This window comes from Aspergillus vadensis, assembly GCF_003184925.1.
Source record: "Aspergillus vadensis CBS 113365 unplaced genomic scaffold BO88scaffold_1, whole genome shotgun sequence".
NCBI lineage: Eukaryota > Fungi > Ascomycota > Eurotiomycetes > Eurotiales > Aspergillaceae > Aspergillus > Aspergillus vadensis.
The window spans coordinates 1487797-1513903 of record NW_020292039.1 but is presented as its reverse complement, the minus strand read 5'-3'; the positions used below and the strand labels follow the sequence as shown (position 1 = coordinate 1513903).

The following is a 26107-nucleotide window of genomic DNA, read 5'->3' as shown; positions in this document are numbered from 1 at the left end:
ATCCTTATATATATCACCTCTCTTCTTCTGCTTGTTAGCAACTCGGCAAGAGCACCCTGGCCGTGCTGAATTCGCGTATAAGTTCCTCCGTCTCTCTATGGGCTACTTAACTTATGAATCAGGTGTAAGAGATGATTCTCGGAAGTATGGTAACATGGTGATTGGCCTACCTATCGATCGCCCAGTGCCGGGTCAGTTGAGCCTTGGCCCACAATATGCAAAGGAAGCACTGCCTCAGTGCGCCCGATTACTTGGCGCTAATTACGTTGTGGGGGGCCGTGAGCCCTTATTCTGCCCATAAGAGCCTCACTGTAGATCGACGGAGGTGCGAATTAGTAGCAAAATTGTCACAAGCTCTTTGTCTATCGGATCTTTCATGCCGAGCAGAACTATAGCACAACTAGGGCGCATACTATATTTTGCGGGTTAAGAGTGATGTTGTCATCCCCTGTGTAACGGTAAGCATCAGATTGCACAGCACGAACCTAATCCTTCGCCCGCTGATCTCAACACGAGATCGCCGACCGTGTCGGAGAGGGCTGTGAGCTTTAGAGCCATGGGTCAACTCGGCGGGATATTGGTCACTAGAAAACAGATGGAAAGACCGAAGAGCTCACGCGGCTGTTGACAGGACGGTACTACGATGCCGGGGCAACGACAGGGAGAGAAAGGTATGCTTGCCAGTAGATCAAGGAACAGTGATTTTGATTGAGTGGTCCCATCCATATGCTGCCCTATCGTGCTAGTAACCCCAATCCTCAGTATGGTTGGTGGAAGGAACCTGTGTGGTTCGCCTGCTTGCCGCATAGCCATCTTCGTCTTCTAGAATGATGTAATTTGCATGATTAGCATCGTAGCGTCGAAATATCAGAGGTGAGTTCTAATTCTTAGCGTGTTTAGTACTTCCTCTCTGGCACGCGCCTTTCGGCCTCGGGCACAGTCTAAGACATTGGCGCAGGTTGGTCAGTCGTTGACCGTAAGCGTGGCAGAGTCTGGGAAAAGTGAGAGAATTAGGAGTATCCTCAACGACAAGACGGCACTATACGGACGGATTGGGGCCTTCTAAGTTGCTCAGCCATGGGAGGCGGAGTAAGAGCTCCTGAATGGGTTCCAACAACAAGTGGTAGATTTACAGCTGGCGGGCGGGAAGCCTCAGGGAACAAGGACACGAGGCGTCCAGAAGGAATGGGCTAAGAAGAGGGTCCAACTTAGGAACCAAGCAGCCAAGACGCCCCCAAAAAGGTCCCATAGGACCAAAACTAGCGACCCACAGCCACCGCTGCGGAGAACATGTGAGTTGAGTTTACAGTAAATGTAGGATGTGAGTCGTTCATTGTGCTAGCTACCCTACGGGAAGCCTACCGTCGAGTGGTTGAGTGGTGAAGCTAAGGTTGCAGCTGGTCAACAGTTATTTAATTCCCCTCACCCCCCTCATCCGATGTCATATTTCTAAATCCCTCTCTATCAGTTTATCATCCTGACTGCTACTTTCTATCAACCTTTGCCATTGCATTTGCGAACCCTTCTCAGCGCACCCTGTTTATCACTCTCATTGGCTTCAAATAATCGCTATTCCGTCCCCTACGAGCTTAGGTTACCGTTCTAGTCCGATCACCGCTACACACAGTACACTGCTCTACGACCTGCGATTTCTCCTACCAGTAACTGAAGATGTCGGCCGAAAGAAGCGCAGATGTCAACGGCAAGGCGCCAGTCCAGCAACCTACTAACCCTGCCCGCGCACCTGGTGCAGGTCTGGTTAATGTGCAACCAGCTCGCTTGGACGATCTGCAACCCAAGTATGCGCAGCAAATCCAGCACGGTGAAGATAACCCTGATGCGCACGGATGGTACGCTTCATTCAGTAAGTTTCGGCCTTGACCTGTATTACACCGTCAAAGCTCTTTTGATCTAACGGACCTTTGTCGCTATTAGTTCACGGACTTGGTGAATGTCTTGGTTGCCTGGGTGCCATTCCATGCTGTTTCTGCTGCCCCAACCCCTTCAAACCAGTCGCGCAGGGTGAAGTCGGCCTGATCACGAGATTCGGAAGGTTCGTGAACCCCACGACGATCACTCTAGAATATATGTCCTGATTGATGTTCTTCCAGATTCGAACGTTCCGTCGATCCCGGTCTGGTCAAAGTGAACCCACTGAGCGAGCATCTCACAGCGGTGGATGTTAAGATCCAGATCGTCGAAGTGCCCCGTCAGAGCTGCATGACCAAGGACAATGTCAACCTGAACCTCAGTTCGGTGATCTACTACCAGATCGTTTCTCCCCACAAAGCCGCATTTGGTATTTCCAATGTCCGCCAGGCACTGGTGGAGCGTACTCAGACTACACTGCGTCATGTCATCGGCGCAAGAGTTCTGCAGGACGTTATTGAACGCCGTGAAGAGATCGCTCAGTCGACTTCAGAGATAATCGAGGACGTTGCCGGTGGATGGGGTGTCCAGGTTGAGTCCATGCTCATCAAAGACATTATCTTTAGCGAAGACTTGCAGGACTCTCTTTCTATGGCTGCGCAGTCAAAGCGTATCGGTGAAAGTAAGGTTATTGCTGCTCGTGCTGAAGTCGAGTCGGCCAAATTGATGCGTCAGGTACATATTCCATCTCATCAAAGTACTCGATATGAGCTAACTCTTTATGTTTAGGCCGCTGATATCTTGTCTTCTGCACCTGCGATGCAAATCCGCTATCTCGAGGCGATGCAAGCCATGGCCAAGACAGCCAACAGCAAAGTCATCTTTTTGCCGGCAATGAACCAGACTGTGCAGCAACAAATGGCTGCGGCAGAAAATGCTGGCGAAGGTCCTAGTCGATACCAACAGCCTGATGATGGATTCCAGCGTGCAATGAATGCGCGCGTGGTCGAAAACATCTAGGCGCGATGTGCCATATGATTTGATGGCTGGAGAGGACCATTGCCCTGGTTTCTGATGAGGATATGCTAATGACACTGAACAATATCTATGTATTTGGAGACACCACAAGGCCGAATAGCCTTGTGTCTTTCCACTCGCTTGTTCCCCATTTTTGCTTGGGGTCCTATCTGGCTTTGACGATACCCACATTCTTTTGTTACATGTTTGTGTATTAAACGGGACGATTCTGCCTATAATTCAATAATAACATTACCTTATGATTTCCCTTCGTAATTAAAAGAGACTAATGCGAAGGTATTGGTTTTGTTTTTGACCATCAATAGCTGTGTGTTTCTGCTCAGTCGCTTCGAGCAATATATGTATTTATCGCGGCAGATAAGCAGTAGATACTGCCGAGGGCGGTGTGTCTGGCTTCATGTCAGCAGCAGTGGCCGAAAGTCGTAGACAAGCATGACCTTGTTGCTAGCTATCTGACGAATCACTGCATTGTGCCTTGACCTTTACGGCGGGCTGTCGATTTATGAAATAGCGCTGAAACAGGGCGTAGTTGCCCATCTGTCCTCCCGACTAAGAAGACTGTTGTCGAAACAATGGCTCCTTCGCCGACTCCCAGCCCGGCTCCTACAGCCGCGAAAGTACCAAGCTCACGCCCGTCGCTCGAGATGACACCCGACTTCACTGACCAGTCCTTTGATCCCGCCGAGTACCTCAACAATGCCCTTCCTGCGCTGACGCTGGCGTCATCTCAAACGAACCTCTCGCGGGGTCCTGCGGGGGCCTCTTCCCTGCCCGAATTGTCCACACAAGTCCAGTCCGTCCTTTCACAAATAAACGCGCAGAATGCTCGACATTCCACAGCCCTTACACAACTCACCGATGAGATCTTACGAAGCGGAGGTCGATTAGCTTACGAGGTTGAATTGCTGCGTGGAGAGACTATTGGACTTTCGGACACGTTGACGGACGCACTACGGAGTGATATTGAGAGATTTGTCCCGGGCGCTGCGGACAATGATAAGATCGCCGGAGCAGAGGATTCTGAAGATACTGGAGAACAGGGAGAGCGAGCGGAGACAATCACAGTGCAGGACCCTGAATATATTACCAAGCTACGGACGTTGAACCAAGTCCGGGCACGACTGGAAGAAGTGGTGCAGACCTTCGGAGATGCCATGGAATGGCCCCTCCCGCCATCGGAGACGTCTATAACATCATCTTTTATTTCGGTGTCGGCGCCGGAACCGGGGCCTGAGAGCCACAGTCGTGAGGAGAAGGGCCAAGAGGTGGCTAAGAAGCTGCGAAAGGAAGTAACGGAGCTTTTAGATAGCAACGGTGGCGGGCAAGAGGGGGTTGAAGCTGCCTCGCGACGTGTTGAGTCGCTACGTTCATTGGCACTTGTCTGGAAGGGCACTGCGGAGGAGAAGGCCCGAACTCGGTTCGTAGACAGCCTGGCTAAGATCGTGGAGGACCGTCGCAAGGCCCTAGACAATCAGGGCCGATCCGACCAGTCCCAGCAGCCGTCCGGATCGTCTACGAAGGGACCAACAACGGGTCATCGGCGGCAAGAAAGCGAAGGCCCGGGGGGTGGCATCTTCCGCAATTTGCAACGGCTGCGAGAAGAGATATACCTGGAATGAGTTGGTGGTCTTCGAAATGTCGTATATTGTTGTATTGTTGATTTGTTCTGGGCCATTGATTGCATTTTGGCGGCGTTGGCATTGTACATAAGGATTGCCAGTGTGCTTCTGTGTGTCTACCATAGTACCGTGTGCTTTTCCTCAGCCCCGGAAAATTATGTGATAGGCGGGCTTTTCCCATAAAGATTCGGTAGTAGCTAACCGGCTCAACGGGCCTGGGGTTCATGCAGTTCATACTACCGCCTAGACTATCAGGCGCCCTCGGAACTACCAAGTGGCTAGTCGAAGCGCCTGCTTCGTAATCGTCTGTTCTATTCATGCAATCCAAAGCCGTAGATGGAACACGAGTCGAGACGGCAATCGTCCGGGCTTGCATGGCTTGTTATGGACGGGGGAATCTAGGTCCAAAGTAGAATGGGCAATGTGGAGTCATGCATAGGGAGACGTCAGTTCCCAACGTAGGCCGAACATAGGGCCGGCGATGGACTAATGAGCAAGCAATCTGAAACCACCATTCGATTCGTGCCAAGAACTGGGAGGGCACGGGCAGTATGGGATGTGCAGTCTCGATGACGCGGCAGATCCAACGATGGCGTTTCCCGCTGAGTAACCGACCTTCGTGGGCTGAGGCGAACAACTTCACGGATGCAGATGCACTTGAGGATGGATCTACTGATCCCACAAGGAGATAAGCTTTCGTGGCCCGGCTAGAGACCGACAAAGTACTGCAGAGCAGGGGGAGAAAATAAAAAGGAAAAAGAAATAAAGATGCGGTGGGACATTAACGGGTGCAGGGAGCGATACTCGCACATCGCAATACCGACGGAGGCCAGGGCCGGGAACCAAAGGGGAAAAGCGAGGAGTCCATAATTCATGATCCATCCAGTCGATTGAAATCCGCAGAAAGAAAAGAGGAGGGCAGACCAATGATCGGACAGCTACCTTCCCCCAGTCCCTGGCCCGGTTCCACACGCCGACGTAAATCCTCACCCAAATCGGTCACTTTTCTGCTGCTGAAGTGGTCTCCCGCCCGAGTCGACCTTGAACTACTTTCCCTCCTCCTCTTCGCGTTTTGTGTCCGCGTGGCATGGATCTCTTCCCCGACACTGGCTTCTTCTTCTTCATCTCGTTGCTGTCGTCACCATTGACTGTTGTCCTTTCTGCCTCAGCATGGCGCCTAGCAACCCCATTGATTTCTCTTAATCCGATATCCCCCCGTCAGCTTCGCTGCTCTTCCTGATCGCATGTCCCGCTTGCAGGAATGCTTATCGTTGGGAAGACCCTCTTCTACATTTGGCTTAACCCAGCGGTTCCTATCTAGTGACCACGATCTGACGTTCAGTCGGATCGTCCGTCCACCGCTGCTGAGCAGCGGTACTCTAATCTAGTGTCCAAGCAAAGTTTCCACTTCCACTGCTATCAGGATGTCATTCCAGGGCATCCTAGACGGCCCATGGGCCGATCATTATCATACGGCGCGCTCGTCAATGACGATGCTATGGCAGCAACAATTCCATCCTCGCCGTCTCAGAGCTCGTCCCGTTAGAACGCTCATGATCCTGGCCGCCACATGCTTCTTCACGCTGCTGTTGCTGTCGCGATCTAGTCAAGTATGTCTACAATGCAATTACTTTCTCAAGAAAGTGGTACTGACGAAGCGCTTCTTCTTCTAGCCACATGTTAGCTACTGGTTGAGATATCCATCATATCCCCCCTCCCGTGAGCGCCCTGAAGACTTGCCGATGGTCTTCACTTCCCCCGGTCATGTTTTGCACCGAAATGATAGTCTTCCGCTTAATCTGCAAAAGTCAACACCATCTTTCCACCTTCTTATACCTGCATCGCAAAAGTCCGCCTCACTTTGTCGCACGTTGACATCGTCAATGATACTGAACTACCCGCCGCCCACGTTGATTAGCTATGGCAAGTCGCCTCCAACGGGGTACACAGAGTACGCTGCCATGGTGGACCGCATAGCCGGCATATACAATTATCTGGCCTATAACCCACAAATAAAGGATGAAGATCTCGTCCTTATTGTTGATTCCCAGGACGTGTTTTTCCAGTTACCCCCTGAGGTCCTGATCCAGAGGTTCCAAAACCTCCTCAGGGAGAACAATGAGAAATTGCTCCGAAAATATGGTACCGTGACCGTAGACAGGCCGTACCGTACAGGCTCGCAAGAAACGATACAAAAATACTCTCAGAGAGTTTTGTTTGCAGCGAGCAAAGAATGTTTCCCCGGGCTCACCCTAGATGCAGGGTGTGTGACAGTCCCAGAATCTAGCCTCCCCCCGGACGCTTATGGGTGGAAGACGGATATCCACCCACAAGGACATCTGAATCGGCCGCGCTGGCTTAAGCCTGGCGCGGTAGTTGGTCAGGCAGCTGATCTCAAGTTAATATACGCCGAGGTTCTGCGGTTCGTGCATCAACACCGCAACGCACGGGGAGATTACCTAGCTATGACGCAAATGTTTGGCCGACAGGAATATGTGCGGGAGCTTGAGAGGCGGGATTCTGCGAATGGATTCATGGAATGGCTCTACACACTCATAGGCATCTCTGATGCTTCCAATATCACAGGAGCTGCCCAACCGCGCCTCGAGTCTGGCACCCGCTATGAATATGGCATTGGAGTCGACTATGAATCCCGTCTGTTTTTCAACATGCGCAACGCCAAGATGGATGTCGAGTGGCTTCACTACAATAATGTCACCAAGACTTCGGCAGTGCAGATGCAACATGGCGTCCCTAGAGAAAAACGCCTCTTGATCCCCTCGGATATCACACCTGAGAGCATCGGTAACCCATTCATCCAGCCCAAATTTGGCAAGGATGATTGGTTGAACCCGCCTTTCAATGAGACACTCGACAAACTTCCGAACCCGCGCAATCATACCTGGCACAACCTCCCCTTGATGACCAACATTCACTCGGCATCTGTACCGGCCCTGTTGCATGTGGATGGGGATCACTCTGTCCTTGACAAGTGGTGGTCAGAGATGTGGTATCAACCATGGGCTCGTGCCCTTCTCCGCAAGTACATGCGCACCCCGAATGGGTTCGACGCCGCCCAATCTTCCCTCTTGGGAGGACAAGAATGGTGGGACATGCGCGGGGGCAAGGGGGGTCTCTGGACCGACAAAGGTGAATGGCTGGCCTACACTGAGGTTTGTGGAAGCTATGACAAAGAGCTGTTCGATGATGATTTCGGTCCCTTTGGCAAAGAAAGTGGTGAAGACGCTGACGAGCCGGTTTACAATCGATTCGGAAATGTCATCAAGGGTAAAGAAAAGCCAGGCATCTGGTGATCTATCTCCGAGACTGGCTCTTGAGAGATGATTACCGCCTGCCGATTCACCTTTGGTGAAATGGCAGGCGTGGGCCTACTTTTTATCCACGATTGTGGCCCGTTTGTTCATTCTGCATATTTCCTTATACTGTGAAGCTGCAAACCGCAGCAAGAAGTTGCCATCAGTTATGGCCGTGCATATCTACATGGTGTTTGGGGTTCATGAATTATCGATTTTGAGCGAAGTGGATCTGATGTGATGCTTTTGCATATGTGCTTGGCCTTACCCTCTTTGCTTTGCTGGTTTCATCGCAGTCAGGCGTAAAGGCTAATCGTTCTATTGTATGATATTTCTTCTTGAGTCGGGATGCCGGAGAGTATCTACGGGATACTTCATTATATACCAGGGTCTGTATAGAATAGATAGAATATGCTACACTTCGTTAGTACTATGACATGCAACGTAATAATCCACATAAAAGAACTACCAAGTTTAGTAGTCAGTAGCCATAGAATCATGGTATATATAGTAGTAGTACGGTCCGCACAAAAAAAAAAATCTATCCCTCCTCATCCATCCCCTCCCCCTCCGATCCCTTCATCCCCGACCCCAACGTCTCCCGAATAATCGCCAAAACATTGTTCACATCCTCATTACTCAATCTCTCCTCGCGCTCCTCAATCACCGTATCCAACAGCGCCAACGCCCCGTAATCCTCTTCTGGTATTTCCCCCTCACCTGCCTGTCCTTCCTCGGCCCCATCCACCTCCATCATCCCATTCGTATCCTCTCCACCATTAACTTGCTGTTCCGCATTCTCATCATATTCTTCTTCTTCCCCTCCCTCACCCGCCTCTTCACCATCCTCGCCTTCCGTCGCCGGTGCATGTAACCCCACCCCCAGGTTCACGATCATCAGCACCTCACCCTTGGTCAGCCCGTAGGGTTGTAACCTGGTGACGAGCTCCCGGAGCGCATGGTCGAGCGGCGTGGGGGCGTTGATCTGGGATGGTGGGATGGCTGTTGTTGTGGTCGACTGTGCCTGAGCTTGTATTTGGGCGGGGGTGAGGTTCGTGTATTTGGGGTAGTTGAGGAGATGGGGGGAGAGTCGGGTGACGTAGTTGTGGATCTGAAGTTTTCGTCAAGAGTCAGCTTTTCCGGTTTGTGCATGTATGTATATTTGCTGCAAGAAAGAGTGTGTACTCCGCAGCTGGGTGGTGCGTAGCTCGGGAACCGTCTAACTAGCCAGGCAATGTATCCAGCACCGCATAGCTAGCCGACAGAGAAACACATAACTTGTGGATTGTAATTCTATAAGGGAATGCGCACCTCCTTAACAACGGTATTGTGGTCTCGTAGATCCGGACTGGGAACCCAGTTTCTGGAGTTCGGCGGTGGGTTCGGTGGTCGCCGTGGTGGGTTGGCCGTTAGATAGGCCAGGACCTCTATGTTGGTGAGGGTGGCGGATTGGGGATCGACGATCTGTATTTCGCTACTTAGTATGGTATTCTATAACAAGGGCCATTGGATCAAGTTTTACCCTCATTGTGATAGTCTAATTGTGCAAATTTGGGGGAATATTGGCTGATTGATAGGTGGATAATGCGACGCGGGAAAAAAAGTGCTGGAATGCGGGGCGGAGAGGGAAATGGGCTGATTCTGCCGGGCATTGATGGTAGAGCGGTGAGAGGAGTTGGCATACTGTAAATAGTGATATTGGTGCAATGAATTAAGTCTCTCGAATGAAATAAGGATTAGAATAGAACTAAGTAAACGAATGCCTCACGACATGTACATGCTCTTCCCCACTGGTCTTGGTTGGACGTTTTGGCAGGCCTCATATGCGTAGTGATTGCCCCAGTCCATCGCTTCTTTCTCTAGTGATTTGATGTCAACTCCGTTTAGCACACCCATCTGCTCCTGTAGATCCCTTAACACATCCAGTAGCCACGTCCGGCATGTCCTGTTCTCGTTGTCGTTCAGATGTCCGTCGTAGCTTCGACAGACTCGGTCTAAAGTCTCCTGCGCTGAAGTAGTGGACGGTATGGTCGCGATCTGAATCAGACCCACAAGGAGGAAGGCTTTCAGGATGCCGGTGCCCGATTCAGGGCCATGTCCGGGAATGCAGCCGTTGCCTTCATTGGTGATATGGTACTTGATGCCGCTGTTGATGCGGTGGTGGTAGAGCGCCCAGTGGTAATCGTTGGGTTTAGGAGGATCATCACGAATGAAGAGCGCAATGTAGAGCGCATTGGGATCCATTATGGGATTTAGAGCAGCACAGAAACCACTGCGGAGATCAAACTAGATTGGGATAGGATGGATTACACCGGATCCATGATGATGCTATAGCGGACATACCATCATATGCAGGGGGTTAGCGGCTGGCTTGCTGCAGACACCTGCACGTGCTTGCAGGCAGTAAATGCAATGCAACCACTTCATCTCTTATCTACATTCATCAACATGCTCAGATGGCACCACCACTATCTCGAATTGAGGTGTTGGATTCACATGATAGTTGATTGCATTCTCGACTATGGTCTATCGAATATTGGCGATTGAACCATCACATCAGATTAAGTTGAAACTAGGCTAGGTGAGAGTATGCATGAGATAAGGGGGGAAAGCTTAGCCAGACCAGCATTTGTTCTTGCAGGATCCAGGCTACTGGCTAGCTTGTTTAACATAAAGTCGCCGGCACTAATGCTAGGGCTGACTGCGTCGACACAACAGAGCTGACTGCAGACGTCGAGATAAGCTACACAGGGAAAAAGTCAATCGACAGACTTGAATCATGAGTTCTGTGTCTGTCCACCATCCGTGTCGTCCGGCCTTTTTCGCGAGCCCGACAACCACTGCGATTAATCAACTCCGTACGGCCCGGTGCAAGCGAGACGTGAACCCTGAACCAAGTTCCAGAGCAGAGATGCCTACCGAGTTGGCGAGTGGGACAGCGAGACGCGGACTGGACGGTGAATAATCATTTGTCAACCCTCACTCATCTGTTTTCGCCTATTCAACCGCCAAGATTTCGACCGAATTTGACTAAGATATCCACTTCCAAATTGTGCACCAAAGGCTCTCATATCCACTCTCCCCTAGAAACCTGGCTTTGTCAGGCTTTTGAAATCCGTCTTCTTCGCGCTAGAAGCGGCTGGCGCTTTCACGGGATCCACTGAACCCAAAGTTCGCTTGCCAATGATAAGGCAATGTCGCCGCTGGTTGTCTTCGCCTACCCACCTCATCGGTTCACCTGTGCAATAATGGCATCTACAACGATCAGATAACGGCGAATGAGGAAACGATCGTCATCGGGAGGCGGTCCACTGAAACGAGAATATTCTTCGACATACAGACTCAGGCCACAGGATCCGAGTAATTGAGGGACCTGGGTAGTGGGACTTGCGAGTACATCGGAGGGATTTGGTACGGAGCTAGCGGAAAAGAGTCAATTTGGCTACTCTTATGACATGATCGGGTTCATTTTCCTGAGGAGCTAGCAAGTAATTGACTAAGTGGAAACGAAGAAGGCAAATTGGCGCGTGCCCAAAAAGCGCTTTTCCGGGACCTTCGCGGGCCCTATGGAAATATAAAGGGACCTGCCCATTTCACCATGGCTGGATGAGAATCTCTATCCTCACCCAAAAACATTCTCACCATGAAATCCTTCCTGCTTGCAGGCCTCCTTGCCACTGGCTCCGCTATCGGGGCCGTGGCCTCTCCCCGTGTCCACGCCTCGCCGAAGGGTAGTTCGTATGACTATATCATCGTGGGTGGTGGACCGTCTGGTATCATCACTGCCGAACGCTTGATCGAGGCCAACAAGACCGTGTTGCTGTTGGAGAGAGGCTATGGACCTACCGTGGCTACTGGATCCAACGAAACCCTCGTCTGGAACAATACCTTGACTGCGGTTGACCTGCCTGGTCTGTCTGCCGACATTGGTGCCCTGCATCAGTGGGAGGAATACCTCTGCTCTGATGTCGCCGGTTATGCCGGTTGCGTGCTGGGTGGTGGTGTGACCCTGAACTACATGGTCTTCGTTCACCCGCCGGACCATGACTTCAACGATAAGTGGCCCAAAGGATGGAAATGGGACGACGTGAAGTCTGCTGCAGACAGGCTCTATGAGCGCAACCCCGGAACCATCTTGCCCTCCGCCGATGGCAAACGCTACGATCAGGGTCTCTACACCGTCCTCTCCAACTTCTTCAACAAGATTGGCTGGAAGTCCGTCGACATGATTGCCGAGCCCAACGAGAAGCACGAGGTCTACAGCTACCCTGCCTGGAACATCAAGGACCAGATGCGTGCTGGTCCCGTTCGCACGTACCTGCCCTTGGCTGAGAAGAGCAAGAACTTCAACCTCCGTCTCGGCACCAAGGTGCTTCGCCTCTTGCGCGCCGGCAGCCAGGTGACTGGTGTGGAGGTCGAGAACTCTTTCGGCCGTCGCGAGAACATCACTCTGGGCTCCAACGGAAGAGTCGTCCTCTCTGCCGGTGCTCTCTCCACTCCTCGTATCCTCTTCAACTCCGGCATCGGACCCAGCTCTCAGATTGAGATCGCCCAGCAGAGCGGCGTGATCGTCCCCCCCAAGAAGGACTGGATCAACCTTCCCGTCGGTATCGGTGCTAAGGACCACCCTATCTTCTCTATCATCGTGAAGACCAACGGCACCAGCTATGGCCTTCCCGACTACGACGCCATCGTGAACGGCTCCGATGTCTCTGACATCAGCCTCTACGCCCAGGGCAGCGGTCTCCTCACCGAAGGAAAGCACCGCATGATCTTCTTCACCTCCAACGTCGTCGACGGCCAGAAGCGCTACTACCAGGGCTCCTGTGCTCCCTCCGACACCAACGAAGTCACCATCACCGCTTACATGACCCACGGTCTCACCTCTTCCGGTGTGCTCGGCCTGGACACTGATGGCTCCACCGTCTGGGACAAGTCTCCCTACCTCACCACCGCTGGTGATCGCGCTGCCGCCACTGCTTTCCTCCAGCAGATCGTCGGAGAATTGACTGCCCCCTCTACCGGATTCCAGCTGGAGACTTACACCAACGTCTCCGCCATCCTCGGCAGCGTTAGCCCTGGTATGCACTACACTACCTCGGCCAAGATGGGCACGGACGATGGCCGCTACAACAACGGCTCCTCGGTCGTTGACCTCAACACCAAGGTCTATGGCACTGACAACCTGGTATGTACATCCCCATCCCCACTGCTGCCCTGCTCCTCACTGTTGAGACCCATCATGCTAACTTGTATCTTGTACAGTTCATCGTCGATGGCAGTATCCACCCTGACCTTCCTACCGGTAACATCCAGGCCACTATCATGGTTGTTGCCGAGGCTGCTGTTGCTAAGATCCTTGCTCTGCACTGATCTTGCCATCGTTACCATGTTTTATAGAGCCTAGCCCCTGCGAGCTGTGGCATAAAGATTTTTTACATTGTATTTCTATGTTCATGAGATAGAATAACCTTAATGTGATCGATAATGATGATGATCAGTCAATGGAGCATTGTCATTCTTGTATCTTGTCTTTCTTTATTTATTTACGCCTAATAGCCGCTAGAGTAGAATAGATAGACAGTAGTAGTTAGTGTCTTTAGCACTCAATTGGCTCTGCATAAGACGAAATGGAGTAGAGAGATGAGGTAAATGCGTCCAACGGGGGGAATCAGAGATAGGAATTAGTATTTGTAGCGTCACCTACTCCGCTTGCTGTGCAAAAGTTTTTGGACAATTGTCTTTGATGTTCAAAGCCGAATCATTGCATACTAAAGATGAGGAAAAAGGGATTTTAAACCATGCTGGCCTCGAATTACAGAAGCTAATACAATGGCACGTTCACTCTGTGTAGCTGAAACGAACCTCTAATGGAGTTGATTGTGTTGCAGTTAATATGGGCCAGTAGTCATGGTCATTTATCAGCCAAGAGTACAAGTCTAGCTGCAATAGACTGGTCTAGATAACATCAACCATTGCAACTACAAACATTACTATACTACCATGGGAAAAATCCAATTCAGAAAGAACATTATTTCTGGAACTTGAACTGCCTTATACCAACAAGCACCTCTGCGCCAGGGGATGATAGTAAGATCCATCCATCAAATGCCACCCAAACATATAATCTTCAAGCAAAATAGCAACAGAGATAGAGAGTAAAAGAGGAAAGAAAGAGAAGAAATTCGGCCCACATGGTGTGATATCATACAGAAATTTGAAGCATTCCCATCAGGTGTGTGATTGTGAAACTTTTTTGTTTGAGGACTTCATTCGAATTTACTCCTCACCCTTCTTCTTCTTCTTCTTTTTCTTCTCGGAGTTGTCGACTTCACCGTCGTCTGACCGCTTGCGCTTCTTCTCCTCACCCTTGGCCGACTTCTTGGACTCCTTCTTGGCCTTCTTGATGTCCTTCTTGCTGACTGCGCTGGGGTTGCCCTCAGCGTCGAACTGGATTTCTCCACGCTCAAGCTTGCGCTTGTACCGCTTGAGGCTCAGACCGGCCTTCTCGGCCATCTTCTCGAGCTCAGAGTCCTTGCTCTTCTTGGACTTCTTGTCGGTCTCCTCGTCGGACGAGTCAGACTCCTCATCGGAGTCAGCATCGGCCATCTCCTCGTCCTGAACCTCCTCTACGAGCTTCTTGCCCTTGCTCTTCTTGGCGGAAGCGGGCTCGTCGCCCGTAACAGCATCAGCATCGGCGTTGTATTTGCGGGCTTCGTTGATCTCGAACTTCTGGGCCTGAGGAGCGCCGTTGGGGGCAATGGCAGTACCACGAGGCTTGAGGGGCTTGCCCTCCATGGCGGCAAGCTTGCGCTCGAGGTTGTAGCGGGCTTCCGTACCGAGAGCAGCCTTGTCCTCCTCAGTGGCATCGTCGTCCCACTCAGCGAGAGCATCCACACGCAGACCAAGGGAGGCCTTGGCAGCCAGAACTCTGGCCATCTTACCCTTGTTCTTGCCGGTGGCCTGGCCGATCAGGGAAGCGTGGTAGATCAGACCGTACTTGGGAGTGTCGTGCTTGGTCTTAAGAGCACGGAACAGGGCCTTCTCGGCACCCAGAATCTGGATAGTACTGGCGGGGCTCTTGGACAGGTTGGTCAAGCTACCAGCGTGGGCGATAAGACGGGCACCGACCAGATCACCGACGAGGGCAGTCAGGTTGGGGGCGATGGCGTTCATACGGGCGGTAAGGTAGCCAGCCAGTTGTTGACGGTACTCAGCGAAGCCAACGACCTGCTCGGCCAGGGCTTGAATGTGTTCCAGATCCTCCTGGCTGATCTCGGTACCCATGGAGCGGTCCGCAGCAGCCTTGACGGCACCCTCAATCTCCTCGGGGAGGATCTCAGCGAGATCGGAAGACTCCCAGTTGGTGCGCATGCCCATCTTAAGGACGAGTCTGGCGTAGGCAATGTTGTCGTTCAGGATCTTCGCCAGCTCAGGGAAGTGCCATCCGTACCATTCCTTCACACGCATGGCGTAGTTGTTGAGCTCCTTGTCCAGGTCGTCAAGCAGACCAATGGCCTGAACAATCATGGTGTCGATCTTGTCGGGGGAGAACTTGAGCTTGTGTCTAGCGAGAGAGTGCGACAGACCAAGGGACATGGTGGACATGTCCTGAGGAAGAAGGCCGGGAATGAGGGTGGGCAGGTGTTCACGAATGGCACGGAAGACATCGGTGGTGGAAGAGTCGGCCACCAGCTCGATGGAGAGACCGGGGAGCTTGCCAATGGCATTGCCTTTACCAATTCCAGTCAGTCACACGAAAATTTCATCCTGAGGTTCTGCACAAGTTTGCGCCACATACCGAGCTTGGGGTCGGCGACAGCCAGAGAAACCTTCTTCTCATCCTTGACTTCGTCCAAAAGGCTGGCCAGGCGAGGAGTGACCTTTCCTTCGACGAGGGAAGCGACCTCCTCCAGGGCGGTAGCAGCGCTGTCGAACTTCTGGAAGCTCTTCAACTTCAGACTACAATTGCGGCGGTTAGCCGGGGTCCAGACGCGGTGGGGGAAAATTTTTGCTTTTGAGACACCACGCGCAGATAATGGACAATCGGGGGCGAATGAAGTAGACAATGCATGAGAATGCACTTACAGGTTAGAAACACCCTCTGCGGTGGAAGCCTCAGTAGCCAGATCATCTCTCTTCAACAGCTTCTTGTCCTTGGCCTTGAGCAGGGCATAACCCGCACTGGTTTCCGTAAGGATAAAGAGCGTCATGGTGCACGGCCTCGACTTCTAGCTGCAAGAAAAAAGACAGAGGAACAGCTAGAGGTGAGAAGGGAAAAGAAAAGGCCGGGGGGTGGGAGGGAATTGGCGTGCTGGACGGGATGGACTGAAATCCGCTGGGAATATTTTTTAACCTCAAGAAACTAAAAAGTGAAAAAAGCGAAAAGCGCCATCCGAGTGTGGCTGGTGGTGCCGCCGCCCGTGGCTGGTGCAACGCTCAGATTATGTAAGCCCCACGGGATGCCGATGCGTCGACGAGTGGTCGTCAGTCTATCAACTGCGGAGAGCTTGTAAGTGGACATCTGGACTTCTGCCCATCTGCTAGCCCACCATGGAGGGTCTTTTTTTCAACGTCAACAGCGGGTATGTCTGTTTCACTGTCGCATTTTGCAAGTTCGCCCCTTCAGGTCGCTGATTGAACGTTCACAGTTATATTGAGGGTATTGTCCGTGGTTATCGGAACAGCCTCCTAACCGGCCAACACTACTCCAACCTGACCCAATGCGAGACGATTGATGGTCCGTCGATCTGCAACTGCTCTCTTACTCCCTTGATAATTCTAACATTACCTTGCTTCTATCAGATGTCAAACTGCAGCTCGCCCCCGCCTATGGCGACTTCCTCGCCTCCCTCCCTCCCAACCCTTCTACCTCTGCCCTTGCGGGCAAGATGACGGATAAGCTGGTCGCTGAGTTCCGCTACCTCCTCGCGCAGGCCACGGGGTCGACCGCCAAATTCTTGCAATACCTTACGTACGGGTACATGATCGACAACATCGCACTGCTCATCACCGGTACTCTGCACGAACGTGACACTCGCGAGCTCCTCGAGCGATGCCACCCCCTAGGCTGGTTCGAGACGCTGCCTGTTCTTTGCGTCGCCACGAACATCGAAGAACTCTACAACTCTGTGCTGGTTGAGACGCCGCTGGCCGGTTACTTCAAGAGCAGTCTGAGCCATCAGGATCTGGATGAACTGAACATTGAAATCGTGCGCAACACGCTCTACAAGAACTACTTGGAGGACTTCCACCAGTTCGTCACCACACACCCTGACTTCAAGGGCACTCCCACACAAGAGGTCATGTCCGAGATCCTGCAGTTCGAGGCAGACCGCCGTGCCATCAACATCACTTTGAACTCCTTTGGAACGGAGCTGTCGAAGCAAGAGCGGAAGAAGCTGTACCCGGAATTTGGCAAGCTGTATCCAGAGGGATCGCTGATGCTCTCGCGCGCTGATGATATTGAATCTGTGGCCCTGGCTGTGAGCATTTCTGCGGACTACAAGGCGTTCTTTGATGCTGTTGGTCTCACTCAGGGTGGTGGTGGTCTAGGTGGCATGGGTGGGTCGGATGGAAAGAGTCTGGAGGACCTGTTCTACCAGAAGGAGATGGAGCTGAGCAAGGTTGTCTTCACACGGCAGTTCACCCCGGCCGTGGTATACGCGTGGATGAGACTGAAGGAGCAGGTGAGTTACCGTTTCACCCAGACCAATTTGACATCTACTAACAATGTATCGCAGGAAATCCGCAACGTCACATGGATTGCCGAGTGCATTGCCCAAAACCAGAAGGAGAGAATTGGAAACTTCATTTCCGTTTTCTAGATACCATCTCTTTGTTGTTACCCCGTCATTGTCCTTTCTCTCTCTTGAACTATCCGCCAAAATATGTACTTCTTTCCCCGCACCCGTTGCACGTGTGACTCTAGGGCGCCTTTGTCTCCTCCCATTTCCGCTGTGTCTAGTTAGTACCCAGTCCATGTAATGAGCGCATAAATCGGCCCAGCATGTCCATGCTAGTTGTTTTGGCTCTTCGATCTTTTCTATCCTTGACCCCACGGCGTTTTGGGATTTTCGCTTCTTGTGATATATTATATAGATAACGCCGACATTATCTACTCTGAGATTGTGGTTGTTATTGTTGTGGTATTATGAGTAGAATAAGAACAGACGACATTGATGCTAGAGTAGCCAGCATTTCTCGAATGTATGTGTTCATGATCATGGACATGTGCTAAGCTCTGAGCCAATCTGTCTACAGAAAACGTCCAGACAGTCGCGATCCAAAGTGGAAAACCCAAAATTAAGGGCGACACACAAGGTGTCAGAACAACGAAGCCCCGAGATTCTCATACAGCATTAAACGTGTGAAACATGAGCGAAGTCACGAGAAGATGGATCCAGGGAGTCATAACTGTGCATTGGGAACACATTGGGGTGTGTCTTTATCCGTTCCTCTCAGGCTCCGTTGAGTAGGTTTCAGAAAAAGTGATAGATGGTATGCGATGGTATGCTTATGGAAACCAAAGTAGTATAGCAAATGTCAAAGACAATATAAAGAAAATTCATCAAGATATAACCTCAATTCGTCACTCCTTTTTCAAAAGGTGTCATCTATCCCTGCCATGGGAAAGAAAAATCGCATGCAAATGATTTGTTTAGTCGTACTGGAAAAGAGTACTGATACTCTCACCGTGGTGGACACGGCGGATAGCCTACAGTTCGTTAGCTATGCCTTTAAGGCTGGAGCTCCGACACAACTTACCTCAGCGAAAACGTGACCGACTTCCAAAACCTCCAACTTGGGGCATCTGCGCAAGTGGTCTGCCTGGTCAACGCTGTTTGTAACCACCACCTTATCGAGAGCGCTAGCATTGATCCGATCAATGGCATCTCCACTCAAGATTCCGTGGGTGACCAGAGCATAAACCTGTGCAGCTCCTTCCTTCTTGAGGAGCTTCGCCGCTCGGGTAATGGTGTTCGACGTGTCCGCCAGGTCGTCAATCAGGATCGCCGTCCGATCCTTAACATCTCCCACCAGCATCATGGTAGCGTTCTGTCGATCCGTTATACGGGTAGGACGACGTTCCTGAAAGTGGTTAGGATTTCCATGTAAAAAAGTCAGTAGGCCGAATACTAACCTTGTGGATAAGGGCGAATTCAACACCCATGCCATCGGCAATCGCCGTAGCACGCTTCGCGCCACCAGCATCGGGACTGACGATCACAGCCTGCTTGTAGTTGGGGATGTTCCGCTGGATGTAGCTCTTGAGGAGTGGGCGGCCGTACAGGTTGTCAACCGGAATGTCGAAGAAACCCTGGTACTGAGGGTCATGGAGATCCATGGTGATAATGTGGTCTGCACCAGCGCAGGTGAGCAGGTCCGCGACCAAGGTACCGGCCTGAGCCACCCACTGCTTGTAGCCGGGGCGGGGTTGGAAGTTGTTGATCTTCTCGTCGGCACCGTTGAGTGCGAACCTGTTACCTTCAGACTGCAGGGACTCCATGGTATCGCTGCGGGGAAGACCATTGACCGGGCGTTGCTTCTTCACAGGGCTGCCATTGCTGATATCTTCCAATTGAGCCTTGGCCAGGCTCTTCTGCAGGTTATCGACGCCGTTCAGACCGTTCAAAAGACCTCCAGTTTCGGACTTCCCCGGAAGTGGGGTAGGCGGGGTACTCTCAAAGGTGTAGTTATTGCCTTGCCTCCCCGCAAGGGATGACTTGACCAAAGGAGCTCCGGTCTTGTTGTAGGGAATGTCACTCTGACGCGAGTACGGGAAAAGCGGGAGGACCGCAGTGACTCTCTTGGCGGAGGCGGTCTTGCAAGCCGAGATGGTAATCAGAAGCTCCATAAGGAGATCATTTACCTTTCCACCACCGGACTGAATGATATAGACATCCTTTCCACGGACGGATTCCTTGATCTCCACCCGGGTCTCACCCACGGAGAATTTCGACAGCAGAACATCTGCCGGCGGGATGCCCAGCACGTTGCAGATGGTCTGAGTCAATTGCGGGTGGGAAGTGCCCCCGATAACAACGATGTTCCGGACCATATTGGACTGTTCTTCAGACTTGGAAGGCTGTGGGAAGCTGGGAGGATAAAGAGTCACAGGAGAAGATGACCGATTCGGAAGCGGGGACAAAGGAGGAAAATCTGGTAAAACGGCGGATCTGGAGGGGCGGGAGGAATGGTGAGATTAGCACGATAAAAGACGAGCTTGGAGATAGCAAAAGAAGAATAAGTAATCTCGTGGCGAGGACAGACAGGCAACTACCTCATGGCGGGGATTCAGGAACGGGGTCCAAGCGAATGTATGGGGAAGACATTGAAACGGAGAGATCGAAGTCGTGTGAGTCCGCCATAGAGACGACCGAAAAAAAAAATGCCTCTCCCGCGAGTGGAACCGGCGTTGCTGCAGCCTCGGGTGTCTGCCGTTATGAGCCTCAGGCTGCAACTTGCCCTATCGGGCTAGGAATGTCTGGTCGCCATCGACGCATTCAACGGCCCCGCAGCCACACTAAAAATGACCCGGACTTGTTCTCCAGCCTTGTCCTTCCTGGAACCTGGGGATGCTCAAGTAATAGTCGATCGAGGGAATGAAGGGGTGATGCACACCACCATTCAAGCAATCAACATTTGGTAAGCCAAGAAATAGTGCAGTCGTTAATTCCCTGTCTGCACCAAACTGGAAAGATAGCAAGAAAAGAAAGTAAAAAAAGGAAGGTATTCAACTTTCGCCTTGTCCGTTACAGATGGCAGCTGGCGCATTACACCAAGATGAGTAGTCTCCATTTGCCGGTAGGTACATGGAAACTAAATATGATAGGAAAAAAAATATCCCAGAAGCAACAAGGAAACAGAAAAGGCTGGATTTCCATTCAGTCCTCCGTATTCCCATCGCTCAGGCCGAGATACCCAGATGTAGGCAACCCGGAAGCCTGGAGTCTCATATAACAACAGAAGCCGTTTATTGGCTTGCTTAAGCTACCTATTGATTTTCTGGTCAGCAACACATCTCCTTATGAGGTGCTTCGAGCTCGGTATGTGATTGAGCTTCATTTGAAGGTTTGGGGGGAATTGGCTCACAGATCTACTTGTTTGGGATGGCCATACTCACATGTTCCGGATGAACAGCCGCAAGAGTATTCAGCTAACTGTAAAAACTGGTAGTTAGCTAGTTTATATTTTCAAGTCAGTCGTAGTGTGTAAGTTGGTTGTTGAAGTGCAGATGAAGACCGAGAGCAAGAGTTTGTAGTTTCTTCGTGGGCCAGCTGTCACTGTTCTGCTGAGCACTGTTTAGTTTTGTTGCTACCCCTTAAAACCCCACTCTCTTCATCAAAGACATCTCTGAAGCGGAGAGAGACTAACCTGTTTTTGACCCATGGACTGTGATCCCTGCTCATCTATACCAAGATTTTCATGTTTCACTTCTTTTGGAGGGCCGGCCATGGGACTCCGGCTCTTGTCACCAAAGCACACCCCTGGGAGCCTGGTCCCGAAACGTTACAACGGCCACTGATAAGGCAACGAAGTTGGGCAATGCGTAGGACAAGCGTCTAAGATTAGGAGATGCAACAATAAACACGTGACGCCGTATCGCAGAGGCCCGACGATGGAGGTGAGACACCTAAGCCGTAAGGGGACTAGACTGAAGAACGCCGATATCCCGCGGAGAGAGTCCCGAAGCTACATGCCAGACATTATGGCTTCAATGACTGGAAGCTTCTGCGTGTTTCTCAATTAGCGCGCATCAATGGGATATTTCTACGAAAATTGAACATTGATATTGCCTCAAATGCCGAGTCGCCTTATTTTACGGCGTCCATCGCCGACGACCGTCTCCTTCACAGTTTCCAATGCCCCCAGGCGCACGAGCACGCCAGCAAAGGCCTTCTTCTACCTACAAATATTGTTGCGCGCAGTGACCTTTTTCTGTGTGCTCCTCCTTGATGCTGCGAAGTTCCGCCGTACATTCTTTATGGAAGATGGCTCATGGATACGTTGGACAACAATCTGGTCAAGTGCGCTGGGGATATCCGTTTGTCGCATCGCCGATGCGTACAGTTCTGCGGTGGTAGTTTTGGCCAGCGCAATAGTTTTCTACGGTGTTTTCAGGAAGGGTTACACAGGTTCGCCCAGACGATCTTCAGGGAAATGGATAGGTTTGGTACTGACTGCGCTTTGCTCCGAAACAGAAGAGTCGCTCCTGGTTATACGCGGCCTCGGTATTCAGACGTCTACCTCCTCCCAGACCTACCTATCAAAGGCTTCGACGAGGTTCATACCTACTACACAGATTCAGGATATCGTGATACATGAAGCTTTCAAGGGATTTGAGGTTAGGTTCTACCTGGCAGTAATCGTCGAAGGTGAAAGCGAAGTGGTTGTGGTGTTCCCTGTGAGTACCTACCGATACCTATTCAGCACCTACCCGTAGGACCTGCCATGTCGGTTTTCTAATGCGAGCCAGAAATTGTTACCAAATCGGCAAATACTAGAGGAGGTCTGGAGGGGTTCACGGAGCTGTTTGTATGATTCGAAGTCATAATGGAGCCCAGCTTCACGTCTTTTGAGGAATCAATAGCTTTCTGCTTGAGAGGTGGGCCATCTTGCACATATATTCGAGAAGTGAGTATATACAGTCTTCTGTCTACTGTTCCATCTTGGTGGCCTTTGCGCCATTCTCTATCTTGCGCTGCTTTGCCGCCAGCCACCTCGCATTCTGGACTTCCACGAGCTCCGTCTTTCGTTTCTGCATGACTGGAACATAGTACCCGCCGGTTCTGGCTTCATTAGACCCCACAAAGATCTTCTTACCCCGGTTCTTTCTCTCCCAGATTGGCTCGACTCCATCGCCAATGGTGAGACTCTTGTCGCCCTGACTGACGGCCAAGTCTAGTAATGCGCCAGCCAAGATTTCCTCCATCTTGCGCTGCCTCCAAACGGACCAGAGCTCCTCTACGATTCCTCCAAGACCAAACTTGCCACCTCCCTTGCCGAGGTGAGACTTGATCTGTCGAACGTCACCCGCATAAACCCAATCCAAGCTATCAGCACGGCTGCCGCTCTTCTTATCGGGGTAGATGCAGTCCCAAAGCACCAAGGGGGCATCGGAAGCCATCTCGTAGGTTGGCTTTCGCGGGTTCTTAGTCACGTCAAGGAGATCCTGTACGATGGAGGGTTCCTCGAGCCCCTGACCGACAAGGAAAAGGACATTGACCATGTGTCGGACCTGATGCCACAGGAAAGCAGAACCCTCCAGATGGAAGACATATACCTGCGCTGCTGTTGGCAGAGGTGCCGCTGAAGACTCTGCGCTTTCATCCGCACCCGAGGCTGGTCTAGCCTGGAATTCTGGCTGCGTCACATAGCCCAGGGGATTGGTGCGAGCATCGAGAAGCTCGATATCAGCACGGAAGATGTCTCGGTAGAAAGACTCAATCTGTTTCGTCACGTCCAATTTACAGAAGTTCCGGAAGTCGTGTGTACCTTCGAAATACTTCGCAGCTTTGCGCATCGCTTCAATGTCCAACCAACCCTCTCTCAGCTTCGGAGGCTTGCCTGATCCATCTCGCGGCACAAAGCCCGAAGCACCCGGCGTAGGAGAAAAGGCCGGCTGCGTGAAGAAGTACTTGTAATGGCGTTCCCCGCAAGAAAAGCGGGCATCGAACCCCTCAGGAGGACGTGGGCACCATGCCAATACACGAATATCTTCAGGAAGCACCTTGTTCAACATGCTCACGTAGGGTAGCTCATCTTTAACGTCATCCCAGCCATCGTCGGCCGCCGCATTGGCCTCGTCCGTATTCTGCATGGTGGTATCGGCGTTCTCGTCCGACTGAACGACCTCGTTGCGCTTTGGCCGTGCACTCCGCACTCTAATACCGATTACCTGCCCAAAGGCACTGACTCCTCGATCCGTACGCCCGGCTTTGGAATATTCACATCCATCCCAATTGATATAGTACGGCTTCGTCTCTCTCGGCGCATAGCTCTCCACAAACTCATCACCAGTTGTATCGGTCGGGAAAATCAACCGCGTCTTCCGTAAAGCCTTGTACATCTCCTCCTCAATCGTAGGTAGCGGCGTAGCATTCCCGTTCGCATGCTCAAGCCCATTGTACCGCTGTCCAAGATAGGCGAACTTCAACGCGATGAAGCGTGTATTATATCTCGAAGGATCGATCTCCCTGCGCGGTTTCGGGGGCTTCGGGGGCTTCACCTGCTTCTTCTTCTCCGCTCCCGCCGCAGGAGATGAAGGCTCCTTCTGGTTCACTTTCCCATCACTCGGTGCACTCTTGGCTGCGTCTTTGGCCGCGTCCTCGGGCTGCTTCGCAGGAGGTGTAGCATACTCCGCGGTGCGGGAGTGTAACTGGCGTTCCAGTTCAGTAATTCGGGCGACAAGTCTCGACGTCGTCCATGTCGAGTAGTCGGCTTCGTTGGTAGGGACTTGTTGGTCCTCGGCCATGTTCCCGGACATGGTACTTGAAGGTTGGGAATCGACTTGGGCGTGCGAGCGGGACAGGGACTGGAATGTGCGCCTCGTTGTTGAGGGTGTACGCTGTGCTGATGTGCGACTCAAGAAAGAACAAAGGTTTCCTTGGAACCTTCGCATCCCTATGAGCACGTTGTGTGTAAGTCCCACGCTGCTGGGTTGCCGCGGAGGGGAGATTTTTGCGGCAAAAATTTAGACTTCTGATAGTAACTATTGGTGGTGATTGTGTAATGGGTGCGTATGGTATTGTTACATTGGTGGTTGTGGCAAGCCTTTGGGGGTATCTTTTGTATTGCATGGTAAGATGGCAGGTAGCATGGCTTTCATATTTTGCTTATCCGTCATTTGCATGATAAAAAGTCGATGTTTCTGTTTTTATGGAAGTCGCCTTCCTTCTAAAGGAGATTTGGGGGATCTTAATTGTAAAAAGCGTGAGCTGCAGCACATGGCTGCGGTCAGGTTCCGCTTTATATCCGCAGATTATCATGAACGTTGCGTACTTGGCAATCGAACCCTGCTTTCATACCACTAAGCGTATTATGCGACACACTAGATGTGTCTGAAACGAAGCCAATATATATCTCCTCGTCTGATATAAAGTCCAGACTGTGCCAGAAAATCGTGTCCAATGGCAGGAAACAACCTCCCTCAGGATGAACAGACAGTGACTATTCTACTCCTCGGAGACCCAGGATGTGGTAAAACAACATTTCTATCGTAAGTGCAACAGTTTCTTAGCATGTGCTGGCTTCTATGACATAGTCCCCATCTTCATACCACTGTCATTTACTGACAACATATTAGGAGCCTGAAATCCAATCTTCGTAGACACCAAGGACAGACACCTAGTCAAGGGAATATTGAGGAAACCCTTCTACGGGACAGTGACCAGCCATTTATCTACGAAATCCGCTTCTCAAAGAAGTCATTCAAACTTGAAGTATATGACACCGCAAGTCCCAACCAACATTGGTCTACCTTACAGCCCGATGTTATACTTCTGGCATTCGACATCTCGAATAGAGATACACTGAACAATCTTCGTAATGTAGGACATACCCCATGTCTTGCATGCTGTGGTGGCTATCAGTACTAACGTATATGCTATAGTGGCGAAATGATATCACCAGGTACTTCCAGAATGGCTATGGTGAACGCATACCCATCATGTTGATTGGATTGAAGAGGGATCTTAGAGTGGAATGTGAGGGGATTATATATCCTCAAGAGGTAAGTGGGCCCTCCCAATCATCGGGATCGATTGTTCAAGTCTATCTGTGCTGTGTTGCGTACGCAGGATCGGAGCTAACTGATATCATATATAGTCGTATCGGATTGCGCAGGAACTCCGATGTGATCGGTATGCGGAGTGCTCTGCTGTCACTGGGGAACTCTTACGAGAGACGTTTGAAGATATTGCGCGGCTTGCTGGAATGACGACTACGGCGGCTGGAGGCCAAACTGCTGGCGCTTGTGCTATTCTTTAGTATATTTGATACCCTTATTGAGATTGTGGATCCATCGTGTCTAGATTTGTGATATGTTTAGTACTACTAGTTGGCTTAGAATAATGGTACATAATGCCTATCCCTTGCTGTCATCCTGGGTGATGCGTGACGAGATTGGCACCACAGCTATCAGCATGGGCTTCTACGCATTCTTTCTGACCTACGTCTACTGTTGACTACTAGAGACCACACTTATACATGGAGAACAATGGTAGCTAGCATCACTTTTCGATTACGGCTATGATAAACATACAG

The 26107-nt window shown here is 51.3% G+C and overlaps 11 protein-coding genes across 11 annotated transcripts; 7 read left to right on the top strand and 4 right to left on the bottom strand.

Moving 5' to 3' along the window:
- Window positions 1–1358: 1358 nt before the first annotated feature.
- Window positions 1359–3260, top strand: BO88DRAFT_400220 (slipin family protein). Its single transcript, XM_025705507.1, has 4 exons — window positions 1359–1864; window positions 1936–2053; window positions 2112–2604; window positions 2659–3260. Exons 1-4 carry the CDS (start codon window positions 1672–1674, stop codon window positions 2887–2889), a joined length of 1035 nt encoding a protein of 344 aa, XP_025568342.1. The 5' UTR covers window positions 1359–1671; the 3' UTR covers window positions 2890–3260.
- A 94-nt stretch (window positions 3261–3354) lies between these two features.
- Window positions 3355–4703, top strand: BO88DRAFT_400219 (uncharacterized protein). The gene has a single exon (XM_025705506.1). It carries the CDS (start codon window positions 3480–3482, stop codon window positions 4524–4526), a length of 1047 nt encoding a protein of 348 aa, XP_025568341.1. The 5' UTR covers window positions 3355–3479; the 3' UTR covers window positions 4527–4703.
- Window positions 4704–5812: 1109 nt separating this feature from the next.
- Window positions 5813–8290, top strand: BO88DRAFT_15883 (glycosyltransferase domain-containing protein). The gene is made up of 2 exons (XM_025701581.1): window positions 5813–6136; window positions 6200–8290. Exons 1-2 carry the CDS (start codon window positions 5951–5953, stop codon window positions 7838–7840), a joined length of 1827 nt encoding a protein of 608 aa, XP_025568340.1. The 5' UTR covers window positions 5813–5950; the 3' UTR covers window positions 7841–8290.
- Window positions 8291–8381: 91 nt separating this feature from the next.
- BO88DRAFT_448354 (uncharacterized protein) lies at window positions 8382–10084 on the bottom strand (the record flags this gene model as incomplete). Its single annotated transcript, XM_025710431.1, has 3 exons — window positions 8382–8951; window positions 9152–9304; window positions 9632–10084. 3 exons carry the CDS (start codon window positions 10082–10084, stop codon window positions 8382–8384), a joined length of 1176 nt encoding a protein of 391 aa, XP_025568339.1.
- Window positions 10085–11483: 1399 nt separating this feature from the next.
- On the top strand, window positions 11484–13213 carry BO88DRAFT_329541 (cellobiose dehydrogenase; the record flags this gene model as incomplete). The annotated part of the gene is made up of 2 exons (XM_025702603.1): window positions 11484–13028; window positions 13106–13213. 2 exons carry the CDS (start codon window positions 11484–11486, stop codon window positions 13211–13213), a joined length of 1653 nt encoding a protein of 550 aa, XP_025568338.1.
- Window positions 13214–13739: 526 nt separating this feature from the next.
- On the bottom strand, window positions 13740–16191 carry nop58 (RNA-processing protein NOP58). The gene is made up of 3 exons (XM_025705505.1): window positions 15929–16191; window positions 15642–15802; window positions 13740–15573 (listed from the first exon to the last, which is right to left on the bottom strand). The coding sequence occupies exons 1-3, from the start codon at window positions 16051–16053 to the stop codon at window positions 14120–14122; spliced, it is 1740 nt and encodes a 579-aa protein (XP_025568337.1). The 5' UTR covers window positions 16054–16191; the 3' UTR covers window positions 13740–14119.
- Window positions 16192–16356: 165 nt separating this feature from the next.
- BO88DRAFT_400213 (H(+)-transporting V0 sector ATPase subunit d) lies at window positions 16357–17979 on the top strand. The gene is made up of 4 exons (XM_025705504.1): window positions 16357–16425; window positions 16492–16580; window positions 16646–17529; window positions 17584–17979. The coding sequence occupies exons 1-4, from the start codon at window positions 16394–16396 to the stop codon at window positions 17665–17667; spliced, it is 1089 nt and encodes a 362-aa protein (XP_025568336.1). The 5' UTR covers window positions 16357–16393; the 3' UTR covers window positions 17668–17979.
- Window positions 17980–18500: 521 nt separating this feature from the next.
- BO88DRAFT_327196 (ribose phosphate diphosphokinase subunit PRS5) lies at window positions 18501–19901 on the bottom strand (the record flags this gene model as incomplete). Its single annotated transcript, XM_025702499.1, has 3 exons — window positions 18501–18557; window positions 18608–18931; window positions 18984–19901. The coding sequence occupies 3 exons, from the start codon at window positions 19899–19901 to the stop codon at window positions 18501–18503; spliced, it is 1299 nt and encodes a 432-aa protein (XP_025568335.1).
- Window positions 19902–21528: 1627 nt separating this feature from the next.
- BO88DRAFT_15707 (PIG-H family GPI synthesis protein) lies at window positions 21529–22466 on the top strand. Its single transcript, XM_025701571.1, has 3 exons — window positions 21529–21978; window positions 22045–22247; window positions 22320–22466. Exons 1-3 carry the CDS (start codon window positions 21645–21647, stop codon window positions 22395–22397), a joined length of 615 nt encoding a protein of 204 aa, XP_025568334.1. The 5' UTR covers window positions 21529–21644; the 3' UTR covers window positions 22398–22466.
- On the bottom strand, window positions 22400–24509 carry BO88DRAFT_400210 (pseudouridine synthase DEG1). The gene has a single exon (XM_025705503.1). The coding sequence runs from the start codon at window positions 24315–24317 to the stop codon at window positions 22500–22502; it is 1818 nt and encodes a 605-aa protein (XP_025568333.1). The 5' UTR covers window positions 24318–24509; the 3' UTR covers window positions 22400–22499.
- Window positions 24510–24861: 352 nt separating this feature from the next.
- BO88DRAFT_354951 (putative Rho-like small GTPase) lies at window positions 24862–25831 on the top strand (the record flags this gene model as incomplete). The annotated part of the gene is made up of 4 exons (XM_025703689.1): window positions 24862–25061; window positions 25149–25392; window positions 25455–25574; window positions 25670–25831. The coding sequence occupies exons 1-4, from the start codon at window positions 24973–24975 to the stop codon at window positions 25829–25831; spliced, it is 615 nt and encodes a 204-aa protein (XP_025568332.1). The 5' UTR covers window positions 24862–24972.
- Window positions 25832–26107: the final 276 nt, after the last annotated feature.

Coding starts and splice junctions, on each gene's coding strand:
- BO88DRAFT_400210 (XM_025705503.1), bottom strand. CDS start 24,317: ATGGCCGAGGACCAACAAGTCCCTACCAACGAAGCCGACTACTCGACA.
- BO88DRAFT_400220 (XM_025705507.1), top strand. CDS start 1,672: ATGTCGGCCGAAAGAAGCGCAGATGTCAACGGCAAGGCGCCAGTCCAG. Junction 1,865..1,935: donor CGGATGGTACGCTTCATTCA/GTAAGTTTCGGC, acceptor TGTCGCTATTAG/TTCACGGACTTGGTGAATGT. Junction 2,605..2,658: donor CGGCCAAATTGATGCGTCAG/GTACATATTCCA, acceptor CTTTATGTTTAG/GCCGCTGATATCTTGTCTTC.
- BO88DRAFT_15707 (XM_025701571.1), top strand. CDS start 21,645: ATGCCGAGTCGCCTTATTTTACGGCGTCCATCGCCGACGACCGTCTCC. Junction 21,979..22,044: donor TTTCAGGAAGGGTTACACAG/GTTCGCCCAGAC, acceptor GCTCCGAAACAG/AAGAGTCGCTCCTGGTTATA. Junction 22,248..22,319: donor AAGTGGTTGTGGTGTTCCCT/GTGAGTACCTAC, acceptor AATGCGAGCCAG/AAATTGTTACCAAATCGGCA.
- BO88DRAFT_400219 (XM_025705506.1), top strand. CDS start 3,480: ATGGCTCCTTCGCCGACTCCCAGCCCGGCTCCTACAGCCGCGAAAGTA.
- BO88DRAFT_400213 (XM_025705504.1), top strand. CDS start 16,394: ATGGAGGGTCTTTTTTTCAACGTCAACAGCGG. Junction 16,426..16,491: donor TTTTTCAACGTCAACAGCGG/GTATGTCTGTTT, acceptor GAACGTTCACAG/TTATATTGAGGGTATTGTCC. Junction 16,581..16,645: donor CCAATGCGAGACGATTGATG/GTCCGTCGATCT, acceptor TGCTTCTATCAG/ATGTCAAACTGCAGCTCGCC.
- BO88DRAFT_15883 (XM_025701581.1), top strand. CDS start 5,951: ATGTCATTCCAGGGCATCCTAGACGGCCCATGGGCCGATCATTATCAT. Junction 6,137..6,199: donor TGCTGTCGCGATCTAGTCAA/GTATGTCTACAA, acceptor TTCTTCTTCTAG/CCACATGTTAGCTACTGGTT.
- nop58 (XM_025705505.1), bottom strand. CDS start 16,053: ATGACGCTCTTTATCCTTACGGAAACCAGTGCGGGTTATGCCCTGCTC. Junction 15,803..15,928: donor GCAGAGGGTGTTTCTAACCT/GTAAGTGCATTC, acceptor CCGCAATTGTAG/TCTGAAGTTGAAGAGCTTCC. Junction 15,574..15,641: donor TGTCGCCGACCCCAAGCTCG/GTATGTGGCGCA, acceptor GAATTGGTAAAG/GCAATGCCATTGGCAAGCTC.